The sequence below is a fragment of the Equus przewalskii genome, chromosome 17, assembly GCF_037783145.1.
Source record: "Equus przewalskii isolate Varuska chromosome 17, EquPr2, whole genome shotgun sequence".
Lineage (NCBI taxonomy): Eukaryota > Metazoa > Chordata > Mammalia > Perissodactyla > Equidae > Equus > Equus przewalskii.
The window spans coordinates 71,809,394-71,837,047 of NC_091847.1; the positions used below are offsets into that span (position 1 = coordinate 71,809,394).

At 33.8% G+C, this 27,654-nt stretch overlaps 1 protein-coding gene across 1 annotated transcript in view; it reads right to left on the reverse strand.

Annotated features, from left to right (window-relative positions):
• Positions 1-27,654, reverse strand: part of PGAP1 (post-GPI attachment to proteins inositol deacylase 1) — a 69,328-nt gene that overhangs the window by 17,522 nt on the left and 24,152 nt on the right. The window contains exons 6-19 of the mRNA XM_070581736.1: positions 25,843-25,895; positions 24,924-24,990; positions 22,706-22,811; positions 21,919-21,974; positions 20,384-20,467; positions 16,384-16,430; positions 15,950-16,001; positions 12,418-12,495; positions 9,001-9,076; positions 6,914-6,987; positions 6,760-6,811; positions 6,204-6,270; positions 5,630-5,738; positions 3,831-3,869 (exon numbers count right to left, since the gene is read on the reverse strand). Of these exons, the coding sequence (XP_070437837.1) occupies positions 3,831-3,869; positions 5,630-5,738; positions 6,204-6,270; positions 6,760-6,811; positions 6,914-6,987; positions 9,001-9,076; positions 12,418-12,495; positions 15,950-16,001; positions 16,384-16,430; positions 20,384-20,467; positions 21,919-21,974; positions 22,706-22,811; positions 24,924-24,990; positions 25,843-25,895 (960 nt within the window). The remainder of the gene's footprint in view (positions 1-3,830; positions 3,870-5,629; positions 5,739-6,203; positions 6,271-6,759; positions 6,812-6,913; positions 6,988-9,000; positions 9,077-12,417; positions 12,496-15,949; positions 16,002-16,383; positions 16,431-20,383; positions 20,468-21,918; positions 21,975-22,705; positions 22,812-24,923; positions 24,991-25,842; positions 25,896-27,654) is intronic.

Consider the following 27,654-nt stretch of genomic DNA (forward strand, 5'->3'; position numbering starts at 1 on the left):
TGCTAAGAACACATAGCTTATTAGAAACATGTTATCTGAGTGTCTCAGGCATTAAAGACAATGCATGATTGTGTAGCATATGCTACTAACTTTCTTACAAGGCACTTTCATGAGCATTTAATATGTCCCAGGCATGACACTAAACATCTCATATGCATTATCTCATGCTCTCCACCAAAAATCCTCTGAGATGGTTCTTATTCCTATTTTACAGAAGAAGAAATCCAGGCACAGGGAGCCCAAGTAACTTGCACAATTAAAAACATAACAGAGAAGCAACTCACTTACTTGTTATCTCTCTCTGTTCTCATCAGTAAAATGGGAGCAGTAATAGTACTTACCTTCCAGGTGGTCTTAACAACCACCTCTAGCAATACCTTAAATATGTTCATTTGCGCAAAAGCATTTAGAATGTTAACTTGAAGATGACAAGCCATCAAAAAATATTAGCTGCTATTATTAGGCTTTTATGTCCTTCCCTGTCTTTGGAAATCTTGTGGAATGGGATTTAACTCAGAGCCTAAATTCATAACCATTACGTTAGTGTCTCAAGTCATTGTCCTAGCTGATCCAATCTCTGTAAAAAACACACATATAACAAAAACAAAGCATTAAGCTCTTCTTTTAAGTTTCAAAAGGAAGTTTCTTTCTTTCTTTCTTTTTGGTGAGGAAGATTGTTCCTAAGCTAACACCAGTGCCAATCTTGCTCTATTTTGTATGTGGGTCACCACCACAGCATGGTGGACGAGTGGTGTAGGTCTGCGCCCAGGATCCAAACGTACAAACCCGGGTTGCCAAAGTGGAGCATGCCAAACTTAACCACTAGGCCACAGGGTTGGTCCCCAGGAAATTTCCCTTTTTTCTTTTCTTTCTTTGTTTTTTTTGGTGAGGAAGATTGGCCCTGAGCTAACATCTGTTGCCAATCTTCCTGTTTTTGCTTGAGGAAGATTGTTGCTGAGCTAATATCTGCACCAATATTCCTCTTTTTGCTTGAGGAAGATTGCCACTGAGCAAACATCTGTGCCAATCTTCCTCTACTTTATGTGGAACACCACCACAGCGTGACTTGACGAGTGGTGCTAGATCCATGCCCAGGATCCGATCCTGTGAACCCTGGGTCACCGAAGCAGAGCACACAAACTTAACCACTAAACCACTGGGCTGGCCATGGAAATTTCCTTTTTAAAGCATGCTCTCCATTCCACAGAATTTTTTAGAAAACGTACAGACTCCTCTGGAAATCTGATGAAAGTTATGGAAATACATGTTTATATGAAATGCTGCGTAAAATTTCAGGAAGTTCAAGGTCTCCCTGCAGCTCCTCTGTGAATTCCCAGGTTAAAATTGATTAGAAAGACTCAAAAAACTTATAGCCCATAGTCATGATTTATCGTTTACAGCTTTGAGTGAAGGGAGAGGAGTTGAAAGGGAAAAGGTAATTTTTCTACCTATTTCCAAATGACACTCACTGCCTGCTTAATGATGTGCTAGGACATGTACAGCATACCTTAGTTATCAAGAGTATGGAAGGAATGTCAAGCAGCAGAGCAGGCTCAGAGTCAGACTCCAGGGTTTGTTTCCACTACAGCTTTGCCTCTCACTAGCTCTGCGCCCTTGGGGAAGTCAATTCCCCCCTCCTTCTCTCTGCCCTTATGGTAAAATGGAGATAAGCTGCACTTACCTCACGGGGAGTTTAAGGTTTAATGTAGTCATTTGTGTAAAGTATTTGAAATAGTAACTGGCACAAGTAGGTGATCAGAAAATATTAGCTATTATTCTTTTAACCCCCTTCATTGTCCTTAGAAATTTGGTAAGAGATCCTACACAGTCTTCTGAACAAAAATTTCTTGTCAATAAATGAGTGTCATTGTTGTGAGTATTAAGTATTACACTGGGCCACAGATACAGCTGACATAAGATACAACTAAATCAACAGTCATGAACTGGCCTCCAGGGGTCATATTCAAATTGCAGACGCACTTCAGTTGATTTAGTACTTGGCACAGTATTTCCTCACATTTTGAATTAGATGCCCACATTGAAAAATTAAAAGATTTTATCTGAAAATCCAGATTTCCAGTTTCTCTTAAAATCTAAAGATCTGGCAACATTGGACTTCATTCCTACATGGAAATAATTTACTACAGTTTATATAATTCTCTTGAGAAAAGTAACTTGCAGTTTATTTTTTGCCCTCTCTTTCATAACAGTAAACTAAAGAATATGTAAATATATTTTCTTTTCTTTTTCTGAAAACAGTATTAATTTTATGAAAAATATCTAATCAAAGGCTAAAGATTCTCCCCAAGTGGTTTCTCTTTATTCCTCTTCCCAGTCTTCTTTGACTGAATCAGTAACATTGAAAATATGTATTATTTTTAAAAGACAAATAAGATATCCAAGTTCAGTTCATTCTCCTACTGCTCTTAAGCCAAATAATTAAACAAATATGAAGGAAGAGTATCTTACATCTTTTTAATAATTTGAGAAGGACTTAATTACTACAAATTCTTCAACATTTAAAAAAGTACCTACCTCTGATCCTGTAACACCCACACATCCTCATTTTCTAGAAAAATTTCCATGCTTAAACAAGAATACTAGTCTGTCTTTTTTTGGTGTACGTATAATTATGCTTGACTATAGAGTATCAAGCTAACTTGACTTTTCTGGTCACTAATCTGAATTATGAGTCCCAGAGATGATATGGATAAGAGAGTATGTCATAATCCTCAGCCCACACCTCTGTGCACAGTAACATGCCTTTTAGACATACTAAAAGTACAATGGCATGAATTCTTCCCCTGTATTCCAGAGATAACTTTTCTTAATAATTGGTACCTTAAAATTTTATAGTATTTATTATAACTATGATACTATTTTCCAATTTATACCTACATTTAATCTTCTCTTTCTAATGTAGCATGAAATTTTTATACATTAATTCCAATGTTCACAACTTTAATAAAAGTCACAATCTAGTTCTCACCAGGTTGTCGTGAGGATCCAATGACACAAGGCATAAAAAAATTTTCCAATTTAATTTTGATTTGTGAGTTTTATTACAATTATAGAATTAAATGACTTAAATTAAAAAAATTATACCATGCCTGGATTGCAAAACACAATAGACCAAAAAATAAAGTGAAAGTAATAAAAGATATAATAAAAATATTAGTGAATTTTAAAACTATATAATTTCTCTGACCAATTAATATTATGTACATACATACAGCTTGTACAATTATGCAAATTATAATGTCGAATAATATATTATAGTAGTTCTTGTACTTAATAAATTATTTTTCTAACACTATTTGTCTATGAATTATAGACAGATAACCCCCAAATGAATTTATAAACTATTTCAACATGTTTATCATTTACAAACTGAGCATACACAACATAAAAAGTTCTTTCAAAATGTTCATTTACATGACAGAGCCCACAGATTTTATTGGACTATGAATTATAACATAGTATGCCAACATGAAATCTTAACATGACCTTCATTTAGTCAAAAATATTAACTTGCTGGGAACCAGAGTCAGCTCTCATTTCTAGGAAGTATCAAACATGAAAGTGTCACTGTAAAGCCAGAGGTGGCCAACTATGACCTGTGTGCCAAAAATGGTTTCTAGATTTTACTAAAGTGGAAGAAAGAAGGGAAAAGGAGAAAGAAGCAGCTGTAGCATGGCAGCAGCGGCTAGAGACCATATGTGGTCTGCTAAAATATTTATTATCTGGCTCTTTACAGAAAAGGTTTGCAACCCCTGCCTTATAGTATCTATTCACAAGGCAATAAAGAATCAACCAGGAGTCTCTCTTACCTGTCCAAGTATTTGTGAAAAGGAAGTCTTAACCGTCACCTAGTTTAAGACAACCATTAAAAAAAGGTTATTTTCCCTAAACTCCTCTAGTTCACATTTTATTAAATTGAACACTTCTGCATATCTCTAAGCAATAATCATTAACTTTTTTATAATGACAAACCAAAATAATCACTAACTTTTTTATAATGAAAAACCTAAATAATCATTAACTTTTTATAAGGACAAACCTAAAGGCACTCAAGATCTTAAAAGAAATCCTCCAAACCACCAATGTTTAGTTTGCATCAAGTCTAATTTTCCTGTCCGGTATTTTCCCCATATCCTAAGTCTTTGACAATTGGATGAATGCTATGGTACACGTGGTAAACTTTTACTAACAAGAATATTTGATTAACCAGAATATCTTATTAGCAAATCATGCAAGCTAAAGGAATTTATTGAATGACTGAGTCCAGAAGCTACATATATGTTTGCTAAAAAATTAAGCACAAAGTGATCAACCTACTATATAACCAGTACTTTAAAATCTCAAACCTACAATTGTATAGCACTAAATCGAGTTAAGCTAAACCACTTCTGAGTACATTTCATAAAAATAGATTTCACATAAGACCAGGAACAAACAGAACATATTTAATAAAATTTAAGCCAAAACAGTATTTTTTAAAAAATTCATCATTAATTATCTCTACTATAAATATACCTTTTTGATATTAGGAAGTATGGGAAAAGGAAATAAATATTTCACAGGGAAATTATTAAATGACCATATTTTGTCAAAATATAGACTTTTGAAAATATAAAGTATTTGTAAAAACTGGACATTTTGAGAGTATGCAGTATCTGGTGCCAAATTATTAACACAATTCTTACTATCTCTGTAATATTAGAAATGTGAAGGTACAAGTTAAAAAGCATTGCAGCCCTGGAAAATCCTTCAATGTTAAAACAGAAAGCAAGATATCAAAGCATTAATAAACTCCATAAAATAACTCACAATATTGGTCCAACTGAAATTTGGTTGTAGGAACAGATTCATTTGATCTACCAATCCTAGTTTACCCTAAGAAAGTTAGTTCTAATAAAGAATCCCAATATTTAAGCTTGCTTTAAAGCAGTTGAGTAGAAATAAGATATTTAACATAAATCAGAAACTGTGATGTCTCCACCACTGAAATGAGTACTTCAAACACTTAAATCTGGAATCCTTAGACCGTGGCACGTTCTGATACAGAGAGGGACACTTTCAGTTCACCAATCTATAAGTAAACAAAATATTACTCTCAAGTTTATTTCCCTTATTTCTCTTAGCTCAAAGAGATCTACTGCGATTGTAAAACAAATACAAGAGGCACTAAATTGCACATATTAATGACTAACAGAGCTTAAAATAATTAGTAAAAAGGAAAGAAGATCCTTAAACTTATCTGGTAGGCCTAGAAACAAATATGCATCATGTCGATCACTGAAGTAAAGCCACGTCAGCTGACTTCATTATGTTCTTCAATTTATAGAGGATTGTGGACTTTGGGCTTCCAAATTTAGAAGGGTAAGCTACAGTTTCAATTTTTATTTTATTTCCTATTACTTATTAAGATGTGTACTTTCAACGGCCCAGCTAAGGAAATACTGAGGTAGTACAAATAGGCAAAATGGAGAATATTTAAAGTATTATCAATGTCTATTTCTTATATTTAATGACTTCCACATCATCATATATCTGAGGCTAATATAAGAATATATTTTCAATTTATTCTATAACTAAATCTTAAAGATTAAGCAAACACACAACTTACCTCATACTGACAGTCTGATGATGTGTACATTTTTAATAATGCTACATGGCTATCATTTTCTGGTTGAGCAATATGCAGTTTCAGAGAAATTTCTGTGGAGGACGGTGCCCTGAAAAGATATATATCAATTCTCAAATACAAAATGCTGTGAAATAACCATGGCTAAGTCAATCCTCAGCACAACACAATGAAATAATGTATAGGAAGCTAGATGCCAGACACATTATTACGGATGGACACTTTTCCAGTCGCACCACAGCTGCCTGAACGCTCCCTCTAGTTAGAGGAGTTGGGGGAGAGGGTGGGAAAGGGTTCATCTTTCAAGCAAGTAACGTTTAAATTTTAGATCATTTAAATAAGATTTACATTATCTTATAATGTACTATCTTATCATATATTACCTTATGGGCATAATGCTACCTAAAGGATACCTACATTTTACTAAGAGGCATTTTAATAATTTCACTATGATTTAAATAAAAAAAATATTATTCAAGACATGTATTCTTCAATGTAATTATGTAACGTATTATTCAAAAACACCATTTTAAGGTAAATTCTTTCATAGACTTACTGTGCAATGGTTAGTGAATCTTCATAAGACCAGGGAATATGAAGTTTATAGATACTAGTTATTTCTTCTGTGAAAACATAAAAGAAATATGTATTACTAACCTTATATTACACTAAATCTTATATAAGCTACTATAATACCTAACTACACACTCATTTCATAAAAAATAATTAGTAAGAATTATATCACATAATAAGAAATTATGGAGGATTATTAAATAATAATGTTTAATTAGACTTGCAAAAGATATTAGAGCATATGAGAAGTACTAAGAAACTAGAAAAACATTAAACAGCTAAATCTGAATTACTCTATAATAAGACAGCATGACATACAGTATTATTAAAATTTGGATTTTTAAACTGAAACAGAAGATGCTTACTGTTAAGAAGGAGTCTATATTATATTTGTTGGAAATATAAACAGCTTTTATATTATCATATATTTAATTTTAATTCACATAAAATATACGGAAGAATAAATATTATAGGAAATTCAACTGAAGACCTATTGATTCTTCAAATGACAATACTATTTTTCCAGAAAATACGCTTACCTTTGACACTTGAGCACTTGCTTACTACGTTGATTTTAAAAGCTTGGTATATCTAATAGAGTTTGACCACAAAAAGAAAAAAAACAAGAGTTTATTTGGTTGTTTAACTAAAACTAAAGTAAAATCAAATCCTCATTATAGTCAGGATAATTACCTGTCCAAAGTTCAGGAGCTCTATATTATAGAACAGGCCGCTTGTATTTAATATTACTTTCCTTGATGACAATCCTGTTGAATTAAAAGTACTGTATTACTTAGAATAGTAAAGAACAAACAAAAAAAAGTACTGATTACTTACACAATGTTTAAATAATGCCAATAGATTTTGACTATGAAAAAAGAGTTCACAGGTTTTCGCTTCTGGTATGGAGAAGTAAACTCCTAAAAATCCAATCCTCCTTGAATAAACTCCGAAAAAAACATTTATAAGGATTTTCAATCACAGGTATGTGTTTTAAAAAATAAAGTACATATTCCAATTTCAAAAAGGCATGCTTTCTTGGTAGATCTCTTACTTTACAAGCTTGCTATCTTCAATGAGATGGCAATTCAGAGTTCTCATTTCTGTATTGTTCTGAGTATTTTTCTACTAAAAAAAGCAGTGGGGGTGGGATAAAAAATCTTAAGTTTCTTCTCTCAAGTAACAAAGATTCTTTTCATGAACAGAATATAAAACAAAATATTTAAAGGATGAGGAATGCCAAAGGGCACAGGAGCCAACCCAAAAAGAGCTCCCAATATCCAAAGTTGGAACAACTTAAGCAAAAAAATGTAACAATGGTACTGGATTATAACCCAATGAATAAAATAAATATCCAGGAGTCCATACTGACATAAATAAAAATTAAGTAAATAAATAAATGGAGGAGAAGGGACAACTTTCCCTTAGGAAGAATTCCAATAAATACTGAATACCAGTAATAACTGCTTCAGACTAGCACCACTGGATACTAAATTTAGTGGGTTATTTTGAAGAAAAATAAGATACTTATACATTTTCAAAGTATCTCCCCCAAGATATTTATAAATTACAGAAAGGAAAGGGGCCGGCCCTGTGGCCGAGTGGTTAAGTTCACACGCTCTGCCGCGGCAGCCCAGGGTTTCACCAGTTCGGATCCTGGGCACGGACATGGCACCACTCATCAGGCCATGCTGAGGTGGCAGCCCATGTACCACAACTAGAAGGACCCACAACTAAAATATACAACTATGCAGTGGGGGGATTTGGGGAGAAAAAGCAGAAAAAACAAACAAACAGAAGATTGGCAACAGTTGTTAGCTCAGGTGCCAATCTTTAAGAAAAAAAAAAGGAAAGCAGTAACTTTATAGTGGAGAAACCTGGCAGACCCCATCTTAACCAAGTGATTAAGGTTAACAGTACCAGTAATTAGACTTAGTGACATCATGCATCCTCTGATACGCTGCACTGAGAAGTACATATTGCTTCTATGACAGCCTTGCCAAAAATGCATAACCTCAATCTAATCATAAGAAAGCATTAGACAAATCCAAATAGAGGGGTATTCTACAAAACAACTGGTCAGTACTCTTCAAAGGTGTCAAAGCTATGGTGACAAGGAAAGACAGGAGCTATCAGAGATCAGAGGAGACTGAATACAACATAGGAACCAGGGTAAGACCACTGGTGAAAAACCAATGGAAAGTAAACAAAGCCTGCAGTTTAGTTAACAGTATTGTACCAATGCTAATTTCTTAGTTTTGACAATTGCATTGTTTATGTTAAGGTGAGTTAAGGACATATGGGAACTTCGTACTCTTTCTGTAATTTTTCTGTAAGTCTAAAATTATTTCAAAATAAAATTTAAAGGAATATTTAGTTATGTGTATTTTACCAGAATAAAAAAAATTTAGAGAAATTTTCATACCTTCATAGGTCAGACAGAAATTTATACTTTATAATAAACCTTTTATAAAAAGGGCCAATATGTGTTATAAATTCACATGAGAACACACACACACAAACACGATTACCCGCAAATGTATGTGATCACGGAGAAACGCCTTTTAAAGTTCACTCCAGAAGATGACTGCTGGTCCAGTATTAAATAAGAACCTAATCACTGAACCACATCATACGGTTATTCTAAGAACTACACTTGAAATACACAACAATATTTAATGTTACAAGGCTCTGCTTTATTATGACTACCTAGCAAAATAAATCAGTACTGTGCTAAAAATAAAAGCCATTCTTAAGATTTTCAAAATCAAAGTACCTACCAAAGGAAAACAGATGAGTTACAGGCAGCTGTATGGATCTCGTCTCTTTTTTAAAGAATTCGCAATCTACAACAAACTGAAATATAAAACATTAATTTATTAGGGAAAAATAAAATTAACATCATAGTAAAATATCTTCACTTGATGTTTGAGTGGAAAATAAAAGTGTATAAACTTCTGTTTTGGAGAAGGTATTATCTATCACACTAACTCTGGCTATATTTAGATGGCAAGAATTCCTCAAGGAGAGATGCTAGGCTGAAAAATTTTGATGAATGAGCTTAATTTAATTTAATAGATAAATTATTAGAAAGTCATTTCTATAACAACAGATTAGTATAACAAAGTTTTCTTGTAGTTTCAGGTGTTTATAGAAGACGGACCTTAACGGATGGAACAAAGCATTAAGAGCCAAGGTTAACTCAAAATTAACTAGAGAATATACCTTTAGAGAATTTATCTCTGAATACCTCAACAGTCAAAAGGAAACGTGATTTTGCTACTTTTTTTTAAATCCCACATTTACTATGTATCTACAGTCTAATTAGACTACAAAAGGCTTTTGGAGACATACTGCTTTCATCTGCAGATGGCTATGTTATTTGTATAAGATTATTTCAGGCTAAACAGTGTTTACAGTAAACAGAAAAAAGGTATACTATTAACTATGAAGTAAGAAAAAGAAATGCTATCTTAAGAAATGCTTTCTCAACAAAAGTAAAACTAAAATAAGACATCTGCATCATTACAACTTGTTGTAACAACATTTTCTTCTAATAGTACTTCCTACAAAGGCATAAGGAACTCTGCTCTCAACTGTCTGCACTGAGAATGGTTTTATTAAAATAATCTCCACAATGCAACCGAACTACTTTGATCTACAGGAGCTGAAGAAGAAATTAATCTGATGCCTAACTGTAGCTAGCAAGCAGTTTGCTGTCTACAGAAAGCAGAAAGCCAGCAGGGTCTATCCTAGGCTTTTCCAATAACTACACCTTGGGTTGTGTTTGAAGCAGAGTTATTTTGCTTGCCTCTTGGGTGGATATTTTTATTGCTTTTGAAAGTGAAAAACAGATGAGGAAAAATGCTATTACACTGTAGCACATACATGAGGGAATAAAAGGAAAATCTTGATAAGGGGCTTTGCCTTTGTTTCTCCCTCTTTACTTATGAGGCAAAGAACACTGTCCGATATTTTCATTATAGAAAATAGCTGTTACAAGATTAGAGCAATCATTTACTGAACAGGATTATTCATTATATTTTTACAAAGCATTTTTGGGTGAGACACTGAGACAGGGAAGCAGTTTTAAATCGCTTTGTACAGGTATTTAAAATAATATAATTTTTATTATTGTTTTACAAATTTGATTATTCCTTTTATGGAATAAACTCCTACCCAAGAAAGAAAATTCAAAGGTCTGTCCCTGAAACATCCAAGATAAGTACATTTCTAATGGATTTTATTATTTTATTTTCTGTCATCAAAAAATGCAGATAATTCCATATTTGCATTTCAAAAAATATATTATCAGTTGACTCAAAACATTTTAAAACTGCCTATTTAAATATATGTATCCTTCTGATGGTGGGTTACGAGACGTAGAAATCATGGAAGGCCTAAACTAACATCCTTGGGAGATTGGGTGTGCAACAGTAGTCAGCAGTGTTACTTTCCAAAGAGCATTATGACGTATTACGTATTTACAGGGCTGCTAAGACTGGCTATTTGCGAAAGGCTCAGTAGTTTCTTGGAATAATCAAAAAGGGCCTTTCCAAGTTTGGGCAGGATGTTAATTCATTCAAAACCAACTTACCTGACAGAAAAACCCTTAAAGAGAGCTTTAGTATTGAAGATGCTGAATTACCTCTCACTTGAGCTAAGCAAAACAAAACAACGAATCCATTATAAGGGACTTGTGAGACTCGATCTTTGAGATGACTCCCAGCTACATCCCCCTTTTCCTTTTCCTTTTAAATTTTCCTAGTAATTATGGCCCCAAATTTCATCAACTTTCTCACTCAAGAATCTTTTTTTTAAGTATTTATGCAGTAGTCACTAAAGGTTGAAGATGCAAAGTAGAATAAAACCTATCTGGTCCTTACTCTCAAAGAATTCACAATATGGCAATGGCAACAGACATAAACATACAAATTATAATTCAGGTAATAAATTCCTCAAAGAAGTTATAAACAAACAAAGTATCACGGGAGTAAGAGGTTACTGAGGAGCTTGGAAAAGGAAAACAGAGGACACGTAGGCTAGATCTTGAAGGATAAATTTGTCGGGTGAAACGTGGAAAGGGGAGTAGAGGGTCTTTTGCCTCCATCCTCTTCCTTTTCCCCCACTTCTTTCAAAAATCATTATGCTTTTATTCCTACTCCCACTTCCCTAGTACAAGCCCTCATAACCCCTTAGGAGGTGCCCAGTCTCCTACACCATAAAAAGATTCATCTTCCTAAATAGCTCTGATTCCATGACTACTATGGTGAAAAATCTTTCAGCTCCCTACTGACTCCTGAATCTTCCAATCAAGGCCCTCCACATTGTGGCTGTGATCCACTTTTTCTAGACTTTTCTTCTCCTACTATTCTACACATAGGGGGCATCTTTTTAAAATTACTATTTACTTATTCACTGTTTTCCAAAGACCCCCCATACTTTCACACTTCCATGCTTGGATCTCACTGTTTCTTTGTCTCGACAATGCTGTTCATTACAACTTTCTGCAATGATGTTACTATTGAGCATCTGGAATGAGGCTAGTACAATTAAGATACTGAATTTTTAATTTTATTTAATTTTAATTAATTTTAATAGCCACCCATGCTGCTAGCTCTGACATTTGACAGCATAGGTCTAGGATGCTCATTCTACCTATAAACACCCTAACTATTCTCTAAGGTAATTTCAAATATTACTTTGTAATAAAAAAGCTTTTCTGGATTCCATCAATCAGAGATACTTCCCTGTTTCACATTTTTCATGTATTTGCTATATTCTGATTTGCATTATATATTTTGGGGTATCTCTTTTATTCTCACTCTCCTCCCTGCTTCCAAATATATTTCTCTCTCCCTACCTGACAGTATGTAACTTTTTGAGAAAAGGGTTCGTGTCCTCCTCATTTGTGTGCCTCCAGAGTCTTGCACATAAAAGTATACTCAAAAATTAATAGGTTTTGAAAGACCGATAAAGTAGAAATAGTTCCCACTCGGAATAAACAGACTCAGGTTTATTCTGCTTAGTTCAAGTTAGAGTATGATCCTAATGATTTAACAATCTTAGGTGGATCACCAAACTGGCCATTGTTTTAGATAAGCCCTATGCTGAAGAATTCATCAAAAAATAACTTACATATTTAGCATGAGTATCCCCAAAACATTCTGATAACAACCATTTAATCCATTTGTTACCTTACTTCCATGAATAGATGGTACATAAACAACAAGATGAGACAAAGATGGATAGTCTTGAAGTCTTAACGTCAGAGACTAAAAAAAGATGAAAATAAAAAAATGATATTTCTTAGAGTATATAAAGCTTAAAGCATGTTAAAAGAAAGATAAATTATAAACATTTACTTCTTACTTAAGAAGTTACTAAAAAATTAAATTTCAAACTTTATATTCAGTAGTTCATAAAATGCCCATGTTTACATTTTCAGGTCAATTAATCAGGTCAATTAATTTGCTGAAAGTCAAATTCCTAATATTATATAAATACGGACTGCCAAAAAAGTTCCCTAAAATGTATCCCTACTTGTAAAACAAATGATATTTAACACTTTTTACAGAATTATTTTCAGACTCGGTGTCTTTTATAAACCTGTCTGTTTCATATAATGTTATAGGATGATTTCTACATTTATCTTGGTAGTATATGACCAAGAACATGCAATGGTTGAAGAATAAATGGATGCTAAATATGATGGAAGAGCTGTAACTTAATCTCAAATGACTCTGATCTAGCCCAAGGAGTAAAGAGTTGCTGGCTAATGATGTCTATGAATATCACCCTCTGGAACTTACTCAGCAAATGACAAGAAGACACAATAAAGCTTATGATGCACCTCACCAGACGAACATCTATTTTCTTCTAAAAATTAAGACCAGATCCTATAGTCCACACTTTGAGAAATGAGTAGATACGAGACTGGTCTATGAATGAAAAGCCAAGCCACCAAATAAAATACAGCTTTTAAGTCCAGTTTTTTCTGGAAGTAGATGTGGGAGTGGAAGTAGTTACGTGTTGTAACACTTTGTACGCATTAAGAAATCTCTGAAGACACTTAACTTTCTCCTTTGTTCTTCAGAAACACCCATGTGGGCAAGCTGGACAGAGGTGCGGATGCTAAAGAACTGTTAACGAGAGGCCCTCTAACACCTGGACCAGATTCCCCTGGGAGTGCTTGTTAAACTCCTGGGCTGCACTTCAACTTACTCAGTGAAGTCTCCGCAACAGAATTCTATGTTCTAATGTAAATTAAGGGAGCTTAAAGGGGCCACACAAACAACAGCTACAGGCAACTGAGATCAACCAGACAGATGGTAGATAGTGTGAAAGACAAATTAACTAGAAAGAACCATGGTTACTCTGTGTACCTATCCACTCTAATAGCTTTTGTTATTTATTCTCAAGAATAATTTTTGTCTTGAGAATTTTTTTTAGGATCAGAATACTTTAAAAAGATATCAGTGTCAAAATACATTTCCTTATAAAGTTAAGTTCCCATATAGTTATAACGTCAGTGGGCATTCGACAATATAACAATATTCATGAAATCATTACATGGACAGGTAAGGCTAATACTGAAGTTTGGGAATTTTTCAGAGTTTAGTAAAACTGCAAAGGTAAAATGCCCTTTTATGCCGAGGCCACAAACACAGGAAATCAAACATCAGCGGTCAGATGTCAGAAACCCTTCACGTTCTGCTGTGATGGTGCTAAAGTATGATTTAGACAAAATAGTGACTAGGTAATTTTTCTCATATAACTTAGATTTCTTATGAAAGTTAATTTTTGTTTGTTTGTTTTTAGTAGTAAGTCCATTGGGCTTACCAAATTCTTGGCCTGCTGTGCTTTGTGTGTGTTTTTAGAAACCTCTTCATCGTAACCATGACAGAAAAGTTCCATGTGATTGGTATTAAAAACTAAATTCAATTTTTACAAGTGCTTGGCTGGAGGCATTCATTTATCTATTAACAGTTCAGTCAATAGAGATGCCAAAAATGATATGATTCTCATCTGACATTACTTTTGTTGAGATGATATAAATATGAATAAAATCTGCAAATTTTTTTACTTTAACCTTTCCTACCCCTTCAACTTCATGGCAAAATAATTTTGTGCTTTTTATAAACGCATAACACATATTATATATATAATTTTGATTTTCATTATAATAGAAAAGTTTATTTACATTTAATAATTACAATCCTCTTCAACCAAGAACGGCTAAGATTGCAGAATATTATAATCCTTGTTTTCTAACTTCTCTCTTCCATTTTCCCCCCTAAATTCCAGTAGGCTTTTAACGCTGCCTGGCAATCTACTAGCATTCACTGTAAAAAGGAAGCAGCTGGAATAGCTTGTTCTCTTGCTGTTCAGCCAGCTATTTCTTACATTAAGAACAAACAAAACAGGTGCCTAGTATTGGATGAATACATTGTTTAATCCTTGAGACTAAAAAATATACAAGGATTCTATGATTTAAGAAGTAATTTTTAAAAATAGGAGCAAAGTCAAATTGTATCAAGTTTTTAATCATTTATTTCTTCCTAACTCTTAGAAATTGAACAGGATATCCAAGCTGGAAATTCAAGAAAATATTTAATATATCTTATGAATGATTGATCAGTAAGTATATCCTGATACTTTTGTTTGTTTTGCTCCTGCCTAGAAGGTTAGGACAGAATCAGTGAAAGACTTTAAAGATATTCTTATAAGTCAAATCACTTCCCTATGATATTCGTCTCATAAACACAAAGCCACATGAATGAATACGCACAAAGACTGACCAAGGTGACAGAAAAGTAACTGCAACCATTCCAAAGTCAAGTGTAAGTGACTTACAATTACTCATCCTGTCATAATTCCTCTCTGTTGGTATAGTACAGAGTTGACTATGAATACAGATAAATAAACATTCATGAGCACAAATAACTGAATTGGAGCGGGAGATGACTGGGACCAACCAGATGACTTCAAGTCTATGAGACTAGTACTCATTAGAAAAATATATTTTATTTTTAAAGTACAGATTTACTTGAAGACTAAAAACTATCAATCATGGCATAAGATTACGAGTTATAAACACAATTTGGAAATTAGAAGAGATATTTTTATCAAATTTTAGAATTGTTTTATTTTCTCAACAATAGATTTTGAGAGTTTGCAAATTAGCCTTTTGTATAAAGACTTGCTGATCTACTAGAGTCCCTTTACGAAATCACTAACAATTATTAAATAAATCCTGTGGAGTACTAGCTAAAGTAGATAGTTATCCAAGTGCTTGACCACAAAGTGGTGTTGAAGCTGATCTGCAAAATTACTTTGTGTCTCTTTGAGATGCTCACTTCCCTACTGTAGGTCCTCTCCCAAAATGAATTCTGAGTATACTACTCAGCTTATATTTTAAGACAGATCGTTCCAAACATACCCTCAAAATGAATTAAAAAATTTATCTAGCTCTTGTTATGATACTATAACATATAGGTTTAATTTTACTTAGAGGATTAATATAGTTTTTTACCTCTGAAAGCCAAAAAGAAAAAAATTCATGTTATTCTCCATTAAATTTCTAGAGAAAATATTTCTAAAATATCTCTTAGTAAATCTTAAGTTTATTTAATACCAAGATGAACTAATAAAAGAACATATTCTAAAATGCCTATAGGCTCAAGCATTTTTCCACCTGCATATTAAAATTCTAAAGCCATAATTTACCTTAATTGTTGGCAGTAATTCAGCTTTCCATGATAGATCAACTCCTTGCCGGCTTTGAAATAAACATGAAAATAGAATTAAAGGACAAAAATATAAAGCATTGTAAATTATAAGTAAGCTTCAGAGGAAAAAGAAACCATGTACAGACCCTTCAGAGAGCGTTCTAATGAACTGAAGTCTAAATCAATATACTTTATCCACATAGTCCCTTTGGGAACAAAAAATTTTTTTTCCTAGCAACAAACTATTCCAATGTTTACAAAAAGTACTGGTGTGTTCATTTCCTTTAATTTTCATTTTAAAATAAATATAATTTAGTATAGCAGCAAAATTAGCTTAGGAATGTATGAAACTATTCTAAAAGTGTGATTTGTGAGGACTGTTTATGTTGAGAAAAATGAACAATGAAAAGGCCTTAGGTTCAAAGGACTTACCACATAGACGTGCTGTTTATGCAGCCAAAAATCCAACTATTTGTATCCTGTTGATTAATAACACAAAACAAAGCACACAAATATTGTAGAAAATAATTATATAAAATAGGCATCTTCAACATTTTACTCTTATACGACAGGGTCAGTGGGCACAATGAAAACACAAAATCGCAACTTGTTATTTGAAAATGTATCCAAGGAGTTCTGAAAAATCAAAGAGATCAAAGGTAAGCAAAGAAGTCTAATGTGAACATAGGTAAGCAAGTAACCCAGAGCAGCAGTGTGAGGAGGAGGGACCTGATGGGTGTCACTTCACAGCATACTGCCTAAGCATTTCCAGAGTTTGAAACAACACTTTCAGAGTTCAGCAGTTATGTAGTAAGCAACCCATATTTTAAGCAAAATAGAAGAACGAACAACTACAGGTGGACTTTTATACAAACAGTAAACAATCTAGAGCCAAGTAATAAAAAATAACAATTAATCAAAATAAAGCCTTTTAGTTTACCATTTGAGTTCTAATTTGATTACCAAGCAGATAACTTCTATGCAACTGAGAATGTGTGTGTATTGAAGCATAATTCCAAGGGCTAAAGATGAAGCTAGTTACTTATTTATCAGTGCAGCACAGGAATGCTAGAGATGGTTGTGATATTTTAACAATACTATAAATTTAGCTTCAGTCATTTAGGAGCAGTATGACCTAACAACTTCACTCCAACTTTTAAGGAAGTAGTGAGAGCAATACCCCATGATCTGATGATCCAACTACTGAAGCCCTACCAGGGCATAAGAGGATCGGAAACACTGCTCAGATAGCTACATAAACTTGTCCTTAGTATACAGTAGGACAATAAAAGAATCAATCCTTTCATTCAACTGATATTTATAAAGTCTATTCCAGGGCCACGGAATTATGCTACGCCCTCAAGGAAAATCATGAATCAGGAGGAAATAGTCTCTGCCTTCATGGAGCTTAAATAAAATTTTAAGACATTTTTCAAGAACACAGAAAAGAAAGCTGAAAAGAAACAAACAAAAAACAATGTGGTCTTTCTCTGCTCTCCACTGCTGGCGAAATACTTGTGAGACTTTGGTATCAGTTGCCTTTGCTTCCCAAAACAATGGGGCATTATAAAGCAAGGCAACAGAACAGATCTGCACAGCCTAGACAAAGAACCAGCAGCCTCTCAAGATCCAACCCACTTTTGTAATAGGTTATTGAAGCTACTAAGGGAGCCTATCGTCAAGGATAGCCCTTATTATGAAAACTGCCAATATTCCACACTACTTACTTCGGTGTACAGGGAATTCTGACTAATTCATCAACAGATCGAATAAAGTATTATTCAAGCCCACCCTAAAACATTGTGCTGATATAACCTAGAAGGTGTAAAAAGAACAATTTCAGTTCATCTGGTAAACACCCCTAACTCAACTAATTACAAAAATTGTATTGAAAATCTTTTTAAAAAGTCACTCAGGAATTGCCAACTCATTCCTGAACTACAGAGAAAAGAAAATTCTACTTGATCATAAAATTTATAGATCTAAAACAAAAATCTGTCTAAGTGAAAAATGATGCCCTTGATAGCTGCTAAAATCTTTAGGTAAAAGATTGATTAGGAATCTTATAATGGCTAGATCATGCTGATACCACCTGACTTCACTGGTAAGTCTTTATGTCTCTGAAAGTGGGACAACCAGATATTACATACTTCCTGATGAGATAAGTACACAGCTCTACTTATAAAACATTCCTACCACAAAAAACGAATCTGAATCTAATCAAGATTCTAGATCTAAATACCAGTTTACAGAAAACATGAGGGATAGAAATACATGCTAAAGATTCAACAACAACACAATCAGCTAAACACAGAATGTGGGAAATTCTATAGAACATATAACTCACTGTCTTGAACAAATGAACGGCCTGGGGAAAGGAAGAGAGGGCTGTTATAAAAGAGACTTAAGATCCATGCAGCGGATGCAGATGCATGTGTGTGCACTGCGGATTCTGATTCAGATAAGCTAACGTAAAATTTAATCCAACAGAGGAAAACTGAACCGGATACTACCTGATATTAAGGAAATAGTAATTTTGTTGGATAAAATAACGGTATTATGGGAATGTGTATAATTCTTATCTGTTAAAAAATATTGAAGTATTTATGGATGAAATAATAAAATGCCTAGAATTTGCTTTAAAAATGCTTCAGTCAAAAAAAAAAGGAAGGGATAAATGAAGTAAGAATGGCAGAATGTTGGTTAAAGCTGTGTGATGGTTACGTGAGAACTCAATATTGTATTTTCTCTCTACTTTTGTATGTTTGAAAACTTCTATAATAAAAATTGAAAAGATTTAAAAAAATTCACCACATGATCTTATGCTAATTAATACCCATGGACATTAACTACAGAAAACAGATCCTCCAATAAGCCAAATGGATAATTTGCACTTTGGCAAGGATTTTTCTCAATATAATACTGACATCATGACTTGAAATTTAGTAATGAGTATAGATATTTTAAGCCATAACTCTCAGGGCCAGATTCTCTTGGGATAAATTACCCATCTAGATTTTAGGCTGAGAGATGCTAGTCTTTGTGAGAGATGCAAAACTCTACTAATTTCACTAAAATCAGTATTCATCAGCACCTAGTCCACTACGCCTGCCTATTATCCTTTCTCAAGACTTTGGGGGGCTGGCCTGGTGGCGCAGCTGTTAAGTTCCTGCGTTCTGCTTCAGCGAACTGGGGTTCACCAGCTCAGATTCCAGGTGCAGATCTATGCACTCCGTGTAAAACCATGCTGTGGTAGGTGTCCCACATATAAAGTAGAGGAAGATGGGCACGGATGTTAGCTCAGGGTCAGTCTTCCTCAGCAAAAGAGGAGGACTGGTGGCAGATGTTAGCTCAGGGCTAATCTTCCTCAGAAGAAAAAAAACCCAACTTTGGTACATATCAAATGGCAGCATCTACCATGTATCTAAGAGATACATTAGATCCTAGTTCTAAAAAATAGAAATAACCCTAAAAAAGGGAGAAGGAGGAACTCAAACTATGAAAGATGCAAAAATAAAGTGAAGAATCCTGGGGCATGCCAAAAACAAATCAGAACAGAGAGAAAAGAATCCAAATTGGGAAACAAATTCCTGAAAGTAAGAAATGTTGATAAGTGATTAAAATATTATTTAAACATTTTTTTTTAAAGATTTTATTTTTCCTTTTTTCTCCCCAAAGCCTCCTGGTCCATAGTTGTATATTTTCAGTTGTGGGTCCTTCTAGTTGTGGCATGTGGGATGCTGCCTCAGCATGGCTCGATAAGCGGTGCCACGTCTGTGCCCAGGATCCAAATTGGTGAAACCCTGGGCCGCTGAAGCAGAGTGTGTGAACTTAACGACTCGGCCACGGGGCCGGCCCCCTATTTAAACATTCTTAATTAACAAAAGTATGCAACAGCACCTAACATTTTTTACAATGCCTAGCACAGTAGGTACTCATTAAAAAATACACAAACAAAATCATCACTCTGATGCTGTAAGTATAAATAACGATAACAGTTACTAAACTACTCTAGAGAATATTTGGTATAAAAGTACTAGAAATTTTAGTATGAAAGCCAATGGAAAAACAGGATTTACTTTATAAAATTCCTACAGAATATAGCTTTGCTTAAATATGTCTATTCTTTAAAGTACTAATAGAACTTTAGAAGTAAAGTAGCTTTGAATTGAATTCCTTCATCCTAAACATAGTTAAACTAAGGTAGAAAGACAGGGCGGAAGACCTCAACTAGAGCCAAAGGTGTAATTTAATAGTGTATTATTAGTTATGGAAAACATTTTGATTAATACTTTTCAATCAAATATTTTTCAACTAATTAGATTTAATAATAGTTATAGCTAAAGATGAGATCTACTAGATATTAGTTGAATGTGAAAACTGAACAATAGTTACCCTTTTAAATTGACATAAAATATATGAATTAGCTTACCAGCATGGTGCTCTGACAATAAACATGAGTGTAGATTTTTCTATGATTTGCAAGAGGAAATGTAAAATAGATCTTATCAGACTCCTAAAAAAAAGAGGGAAAACACAACACAACTATCATAAGAGTGGATAATTTCATCATTCAAAAATCCAGATGAAGCAATGAATAATTGTCCTAATTTTATGATTCTTGGTGTTGTTGAGAACCAATATTCTGGGAATGGGAAGAAGATCCAGATGTAAGGCAGAGAGATCAAGTATAAACCATGTAGTCCTGAATATGTCACAGAACTATGAGTGTGAATGAATTTATTTTGCTTTGGTTTGGTTTTTGACCTCACAGTCAAGATAAAATACATTCCTTAGCTCTGTCCACTGAAAAGGCCTAGAGATGCTAACCTATTAGCCATAAACATTTCTAGTGCCCAAATTATGGTTTTTAGACATCATTTCCCAAATAATAGAAAGAGCTCCTTATAGGAAAAGCTGATGCAAGGACTGGGGCAGGAAATTTACAAAATGAGCTGAAATATCTTCTCACACTAGACAGTGAGGAAACTATCAAAGACAGCTAAAGAGCAGCTATATCAAAAAGATTCAGGAGCCTAACTTGAAATGGCTTCCATGGGTCAAAGATAAACAATTTTAATATCAACTTTAGTATCAAAGGTAGAACACTTTTAGTATTTTAGTTTAGATGGAAATACAAATACGTTTAAATCTATGAGTTCATAATAATACCGCACAAAAATAACCCTAAAACTTCTTACAGTCACTGATGGAGGACATTTGTGAGCCGACTTACTATTCTGAAAACCAGAAAATATGAGACCCAAAGATCCAAGCAACTGTCATTTTTTTCTTCATGATTTGTTCCACTTTTGATAAATTTAGCAGATGAGAAATTTTTCTATATAGTGTTCCCGTTAATATGAAGAAGGAATAATCAAATTACAGTATCATCATTTTTGCATCCCCTTAAATGAGTTAATGACTTCAGGCATTCTTCATCAATAGCTGCTAACAACATAAAAAGAGAGCCAGTCCAGCAAAACTAAAAACCTGAATCTGATCAAGTGTCTAGATCCAACTACTGAGTCACAGGAAAGCAGGCAAATGAATACGCTGAATGATACTACAGGAATGCAATCTGCAAAATCAAGACTTTGAAACTCTTCGGGACAAATGACTTGTATTTTTCAACAAATAAACTGTAAGGAATAAAAAGGAGGGGAGGAAGCATTAGAGATTAAAAGAGGGATGAGAGACATCAACAAATAACCTGTGGACCTTGTTTGTATGTTGATTTAAACAAACAAACTGAAAAACAAAGAAACAACAAAAATTTGACAGTTATGATAAAACTGGAAAATTGAACACTGACTAGATATTTATTATTAAGGAATTATTATTAAATTATTTTAATGTGGGGAAAACGATATGTGGTTATCTTTTTTAGAGTCTTTAACTTTCAAAAATAAATACTACAGGTTTTTTTTTTTTTTAAGTAAAAAAACCTACTGGTGGTCTACTTACGTTGTAAGCCACATACGTCCATTTGGACACTTTTACTGGAACCCACATAGATGTTCCTAAAGTAAAAAAAAATTGATTTGCTTGGGTTTTTTAAAAAAAAAATTAAACAATTTCTTTTATTGAATGTTGGTGAAATATTTCTCAATCATAACAGAATTTGAAAAAGAAGTGGTTTGTGGAACACTGACTATTTTAAAATAGAAAATCTAGTAAGATGCTCTCTGTATACTCATCAGCAACTAGCAATCACATCAAGTTAAGCATTTTAAATCTACTTGATTTAAAATGATGTCTTTAACTCTTAAGGAAGTATCAACAGATGGAAATTAATATTTTATTTTCCAGACAAGGCAAGTAATTAAGTAGAGTATGACAGGTTTTATATTTAAAAGCAAAATTTACCAATGAAAATAAGGTGTTAATCCAAAAGAAGACTGAAGAGTGACTGATACTGAGAAACTAAGTAAAGAATAACAGAGTACATAAATAATAGAGTCATGTAAAATATGACTTGCAGGAGAATGAAGACATTTAACTCCAGCTTTAAAAATTTTCCATTTATGTTATTTTCAGGACAAAACTTTTATCAGCAACATCTTAAAAACTGCTTTTCTATTTTTTCCCTTCTTTAACCAAATCTCATAAGAAACCATTATAGAGAAATTAATATAATAGGATTATAGTACCTGAAGTACCACAGTTTCAGACTTCGTCTGCTAATAACAAATTTACCCAAAAATAATAATCAAAACTGCACTTAAAATTAAAACATATTATTATCACCAACCTGTTAAGTCAGAAATTATTGCTGGGTTTTCCTCAAAGTGTTTTGCTGGGTGTCTTATAAAGTGGTGATTCAATACTGACAATTTCTTCTTAGGATTTTGAGTTATCTAGAAAGAACAGTGATACATTCTGTATCCTTTTATATCCACTGTGATAGTTCAATGAAACTTTGTTTCAAGTAATAATGATAAGAGCCAAAAAGTTACTTACTCTGGGCCAGGCACTATTCTAAGTGCTTAAGATGTTATTAACTCATTTAATGATTATAAGAACTCTAGGGGATGATAACCTTTTTATCTGCATTTTAAATATGAAGAAACTAAAGCACAGAGAAATTAAGGAACTTGCCCAAGGCCACACTCCTGTTAAGAGTCTGAGCCAGGATTCAAACCCAGCAGTCTGGCTCGAATCCAGGCCTTCAATCACTACGCAATAGTGCCTCTCGAGTAACAGTTAAGAATAAAACACATAAAGACATACAGAACCAGAAGAGAACTTAAGAGAACCTCCAGTCTAGTGATTCCAACACACTAGTTTCCAAGCTCAGACCAGGGCCAATCCCACAACAAAGAATTCCTGGTCACTAGAGAAAACAAGAATTGCCAACTGTCCTTCCTTGGAAAATATTCTCCTTTACTCTGTCCTTTTTACTTTCCTTCCATCAATATCCTTTCTTTCATGAAATGAAAATGAAAGCAGACAATGGGATTTTTCTATTGTCTGTCCTAAAACATCCTAGCACAATAAATGTTGGCAACCTTGTATCAGTCCTTCCCTTTGAAAAAAAAATGTACTGGGGTATAAAATCCATTTAGAATTTTCACTATTCAATTCTCTAGTTTAAGCATTGAGGTCCTAACAGGCAAGTGATTTTCTCAACAACAAAGTGAGAGAATGACAAAGAAATGACAGTGAGGACCAGATCCACTAAATCTTTTCAGTCCCTTTGGAAGTCACAATTAAAACAACATTGAAAAATGAAAAATGTTTGCATTCCATGACCAATTCACAGTGATAACTCTACGAAGCTGATTTACTTTAATAAATATACTAACTTAAATATGGTACCTTATGGCTTAAAATGTGGTAAAACACAGAACGATTTGGGTCTCTCTTTTGTTGCATTCTTCAGGAGAGAGCTATGTATCTATGATTCCCTCTACTAGTAGTTAAGCAGCTTTCTGGAGGGTTAAGGAAAAAAATACAGACACTATCCCATTCCCAAGAGAGAAGGCTACAGGAGCAAGATTCAAAGACACGATGATAAGGAGAGCATTGCCTAGAGATCTACTGAAGAAGAGGTCACATGTACTAGTCTTTCAAAGATCTGGAGCCTTCAGGGGACAGAATCCATAAATATCTGGGTTGCAATGCTTTGCATAATGAAAAGAATTGCCTAATACACGAGGAACTTCTCCACAAGGAAAGGCCAGAGCCATAGTTCACAGAACGTGTTTCTATGGAACAGTGACGTGCTGCAAGAGCTGAGGTGAAAGGCTACTTAAGATGAGTAACAGCAAATATTCCCAATTGATAAAACAAAAATTTGTTAATGGATAGAATTCTCTGAATTATGCTGAAATCTTTGGTGCCCACTACTATTTATCTGCTAGCAGACAAGAAAGAGATAAAAGAGAAATATGATGTTCCTATAAAGGGCACTATGATTTCTGGGTTTCCTGCTAATTGAAGAACTTGAAAAATCACTAGTTTGGAGACTTTATACGTGAAATCTCATTACAGAAAAGGTTCAGCTTCTAGAAGTACACAATCTAAGTCTGGTAAGCTTGGGTTACTCAATGAATGTAGATATTTTGATCCTATCAGAAAAATAAAGATATTTTTTAAAAAATTTAAAAATAATAAGATAGATCATAAGTCTACAACGTATTAAAAAAATGATAAAATAGCTTGTAATAAGTATTTCTATTAAGTTAAAAGAAGTTAGAAGGACATATATAAAATTTTAAATAATAAAGGGGAAGAACAGGGGGAACATTTAAGATATCCTTTCACTTTTTCATTTTCATTGCATTCTATCAATTACTAACAGTGGTCAAAGTATTAGCAGACAAAAATAAAGATATTTTGAGTCTAATTACAGTAATATAAGGTGTAGGCTTCTATTTTCACCAAAGTAAAAAAAAAGTATTAAATCTATCACTGCTGTAACAAAAGCTTTTACTTTACTGAAATAATTTTTAGTTTAAAATACATACTTGTTTAGTATCAGCATCAATAAGATCAAAGAACGCTCGAATTGTAGTCAATTGCAACTGTTTACACCTAAAGATTAAAATTGTCACAAATGAAACTTTCTTTAAAAATACACTTTTGATACAAACACACACAATTCTATTATTTAACAGAATATCTGAGTTTCCTTTAATGCTGTAACCTCTAAAATTATTTCACAAATCATTATTAAGCATCTACCTTAAAGCTGACACATATAAAATAAAGCAAATTAAATCTTCCTGGATGTTTGACAGTAGAACTGTCAGGTTCCCTCTGTCTCCCCTTGATCTCCTTGTCTAACCCCAGCTATTGACGAACTGTTGGCCCTTCTTTATATGCCTGAACTGTTGTGGTTCTTGCAGGCACCACTTATTGCACAGCCAGAAGAAGGTGAAAACAGCATCTTTAAGCCAAAACAGAGAGAGAAAATAATAGGGCCTATGTATTTCTTGACCCATATTTAAGCTATTTCTTTCTTTATTTATATTAAGGGTAAATCTAATTCCTAGTTAGTTTTCCATGTGCTGCTGCCTAGAATAGTCAACGCTGCATTAATCAAGTCCCTGAGTTTGGTGATTGGCCAAGGGCTCAGAAAGTCCTACCACAAATGCAACTGATTCTGTCCAACTATGACAAACTCTAAAATTTTTATATTTAACACTAGCTTCATTTGAGACTAATGCTACTGGTTCTTTGGGAGATGATTTTATGAGTTGTTAAAGGAACCTTCATCAAACCGAGACAAGAACCAAGGTTAGAGTTCTAAGTACCTAAGTTAATCTTTCTCACAAATCCTTATTTATTTACGGAAAAAGCTCTAAGAAAGCTAACAAACCAATCAATGCACTGATAAGAAAAGAGGACCACTACAAATCACCAAAATAAGCTATATTAACTCACCACACGATGGAGAGGTGGTCAGTTGAGACCCAGGTCTTAGGCACTGCTGAACTCTAAAGGAAAGGAAAAAAGCCAAAAGTCAAAGCACATTTGTTATTCTCTGAAAGGTTTGAAATTCTTACAAGCTAATATTTAGACACATGTAACATTAGTTTTACTATTTTATAATGCATAGACATTTCTAAATGTTGCATTCTTACAAAAAGTGGTCCAAAAATATTAAGGTATTTCCTGCAAAAAATAACATAATTCTCTGTCATTACTGCTCAGTCAAGCTTAAATCACCCTTTAAAACTTATTAAAGCTATCCATAGATTCTTCACTGAAGTTTAATGTCTAACTCTTTACTACTGTAATAAGGAACTAAGTATAAGATTCTTGAATAAATCACAGTTTATGTGTAAGTTACTATAGATATTTTAGTAATTTCAGTTCTGACCAGACTACTATTTGATAAATTTTAAGATGTTACTTCTTAATCAGGATGTGCCCATGAAATTCCCAGGCCAGGAAGTTTTCAAAATAAATATGTGTGGAGACAATTTTAAACCTACCAAATCAGACTCTTACAAGTGAGGTCCAAACTTATTTTGAAAAAAAATCCCTAGACGATTAGGACATATATTATTGGTTAGAGACATAAGGACAACGGATACTAAAAAACATAACTATTTGCAAAGGCTTCCTAAGAATGGCACAGCACCCTTCAAGAACTAGATTCCTTTTCATACCAGGTTAACGACCTCCCTGTGAATAGCATCTTACATACAACAGGGGAATGTTGAATAAATCTGATATTATTTTCACAATCTCTCTCTCTGCATCATCGAAGACACAATGAGCTGCCCTCACCATAAACTGTCAAAACAAAACGAAAATAGGAAACTAACAACATAGATGCAAGAAAATTTACAGAACCTAAAACGTCTCTTTAATAAATGAGCTAAAAAAAGAAAAAAAGTAGGGATTTATAACTTCTAAGGAGTCATTGTCACCCTTGTACTCTGCAAATAACAATGTGTACTTGGGTTCCAGGCTTTAAAGCAAGAGGGATCTTACGTGTTGAACTTTTAAACGTTAGAGCTCATGTTTAGCAATTACTGCTGACAGTCTACTAAAAAATTGAGACAACCAGAGTTCACTGTGGTTCTAAGATTATATTAGCTGCTCAGTAGAGTAAGAACTCAGAGGAGACAGCATTTACCATTACCAAGGACACAAAACTGGTTTACTTGCATTCACTGTAATGAATGCATCTGTGCTAGAGTTGAAAAAGGGAAAGGCATCACAAATAATAAAGTTAGTTGCTCATGATCTCTGTGGTGAAAACTGCTGAATGTCCACCAAAATCCATTCTTCCTTTCTTAAACTCTTGGCTAGACTACATCTCTTAGCCTCTCTTACGCTAGGGTGTGACTAAGTTTTCTCTAACAGTATGACAGCAGGAGTGATGTGTGCCATTTCCAGGCCTGACTGCTCTCCTCCATGCTCTTTCCCCGTTCTCATGGTAGAAATAGTGATGATGAGAGCAGCCTTGGAAGTAAAGCATTCAAGAAGGGGGTGCCTACTGACAGCCTGGGTCCCTTAATGGGACTCCTTCAAAAACCACCCATCAACTTAATTACACACTTAGGGCAGTTATATGAGTAAAACATAAACTTCTATTGTGTTTGAGTGCCGTTGCCTTCATTAGAGTATATTACAGCAGTTCAGCTTACCCTAATACAACTGTGGTCTCTAACTTAAATAATTTTTCTAGTCCCAAAAGGCGTAAATGTCATTTTGCTTTTCTTGAGATAATCATTAAAAACT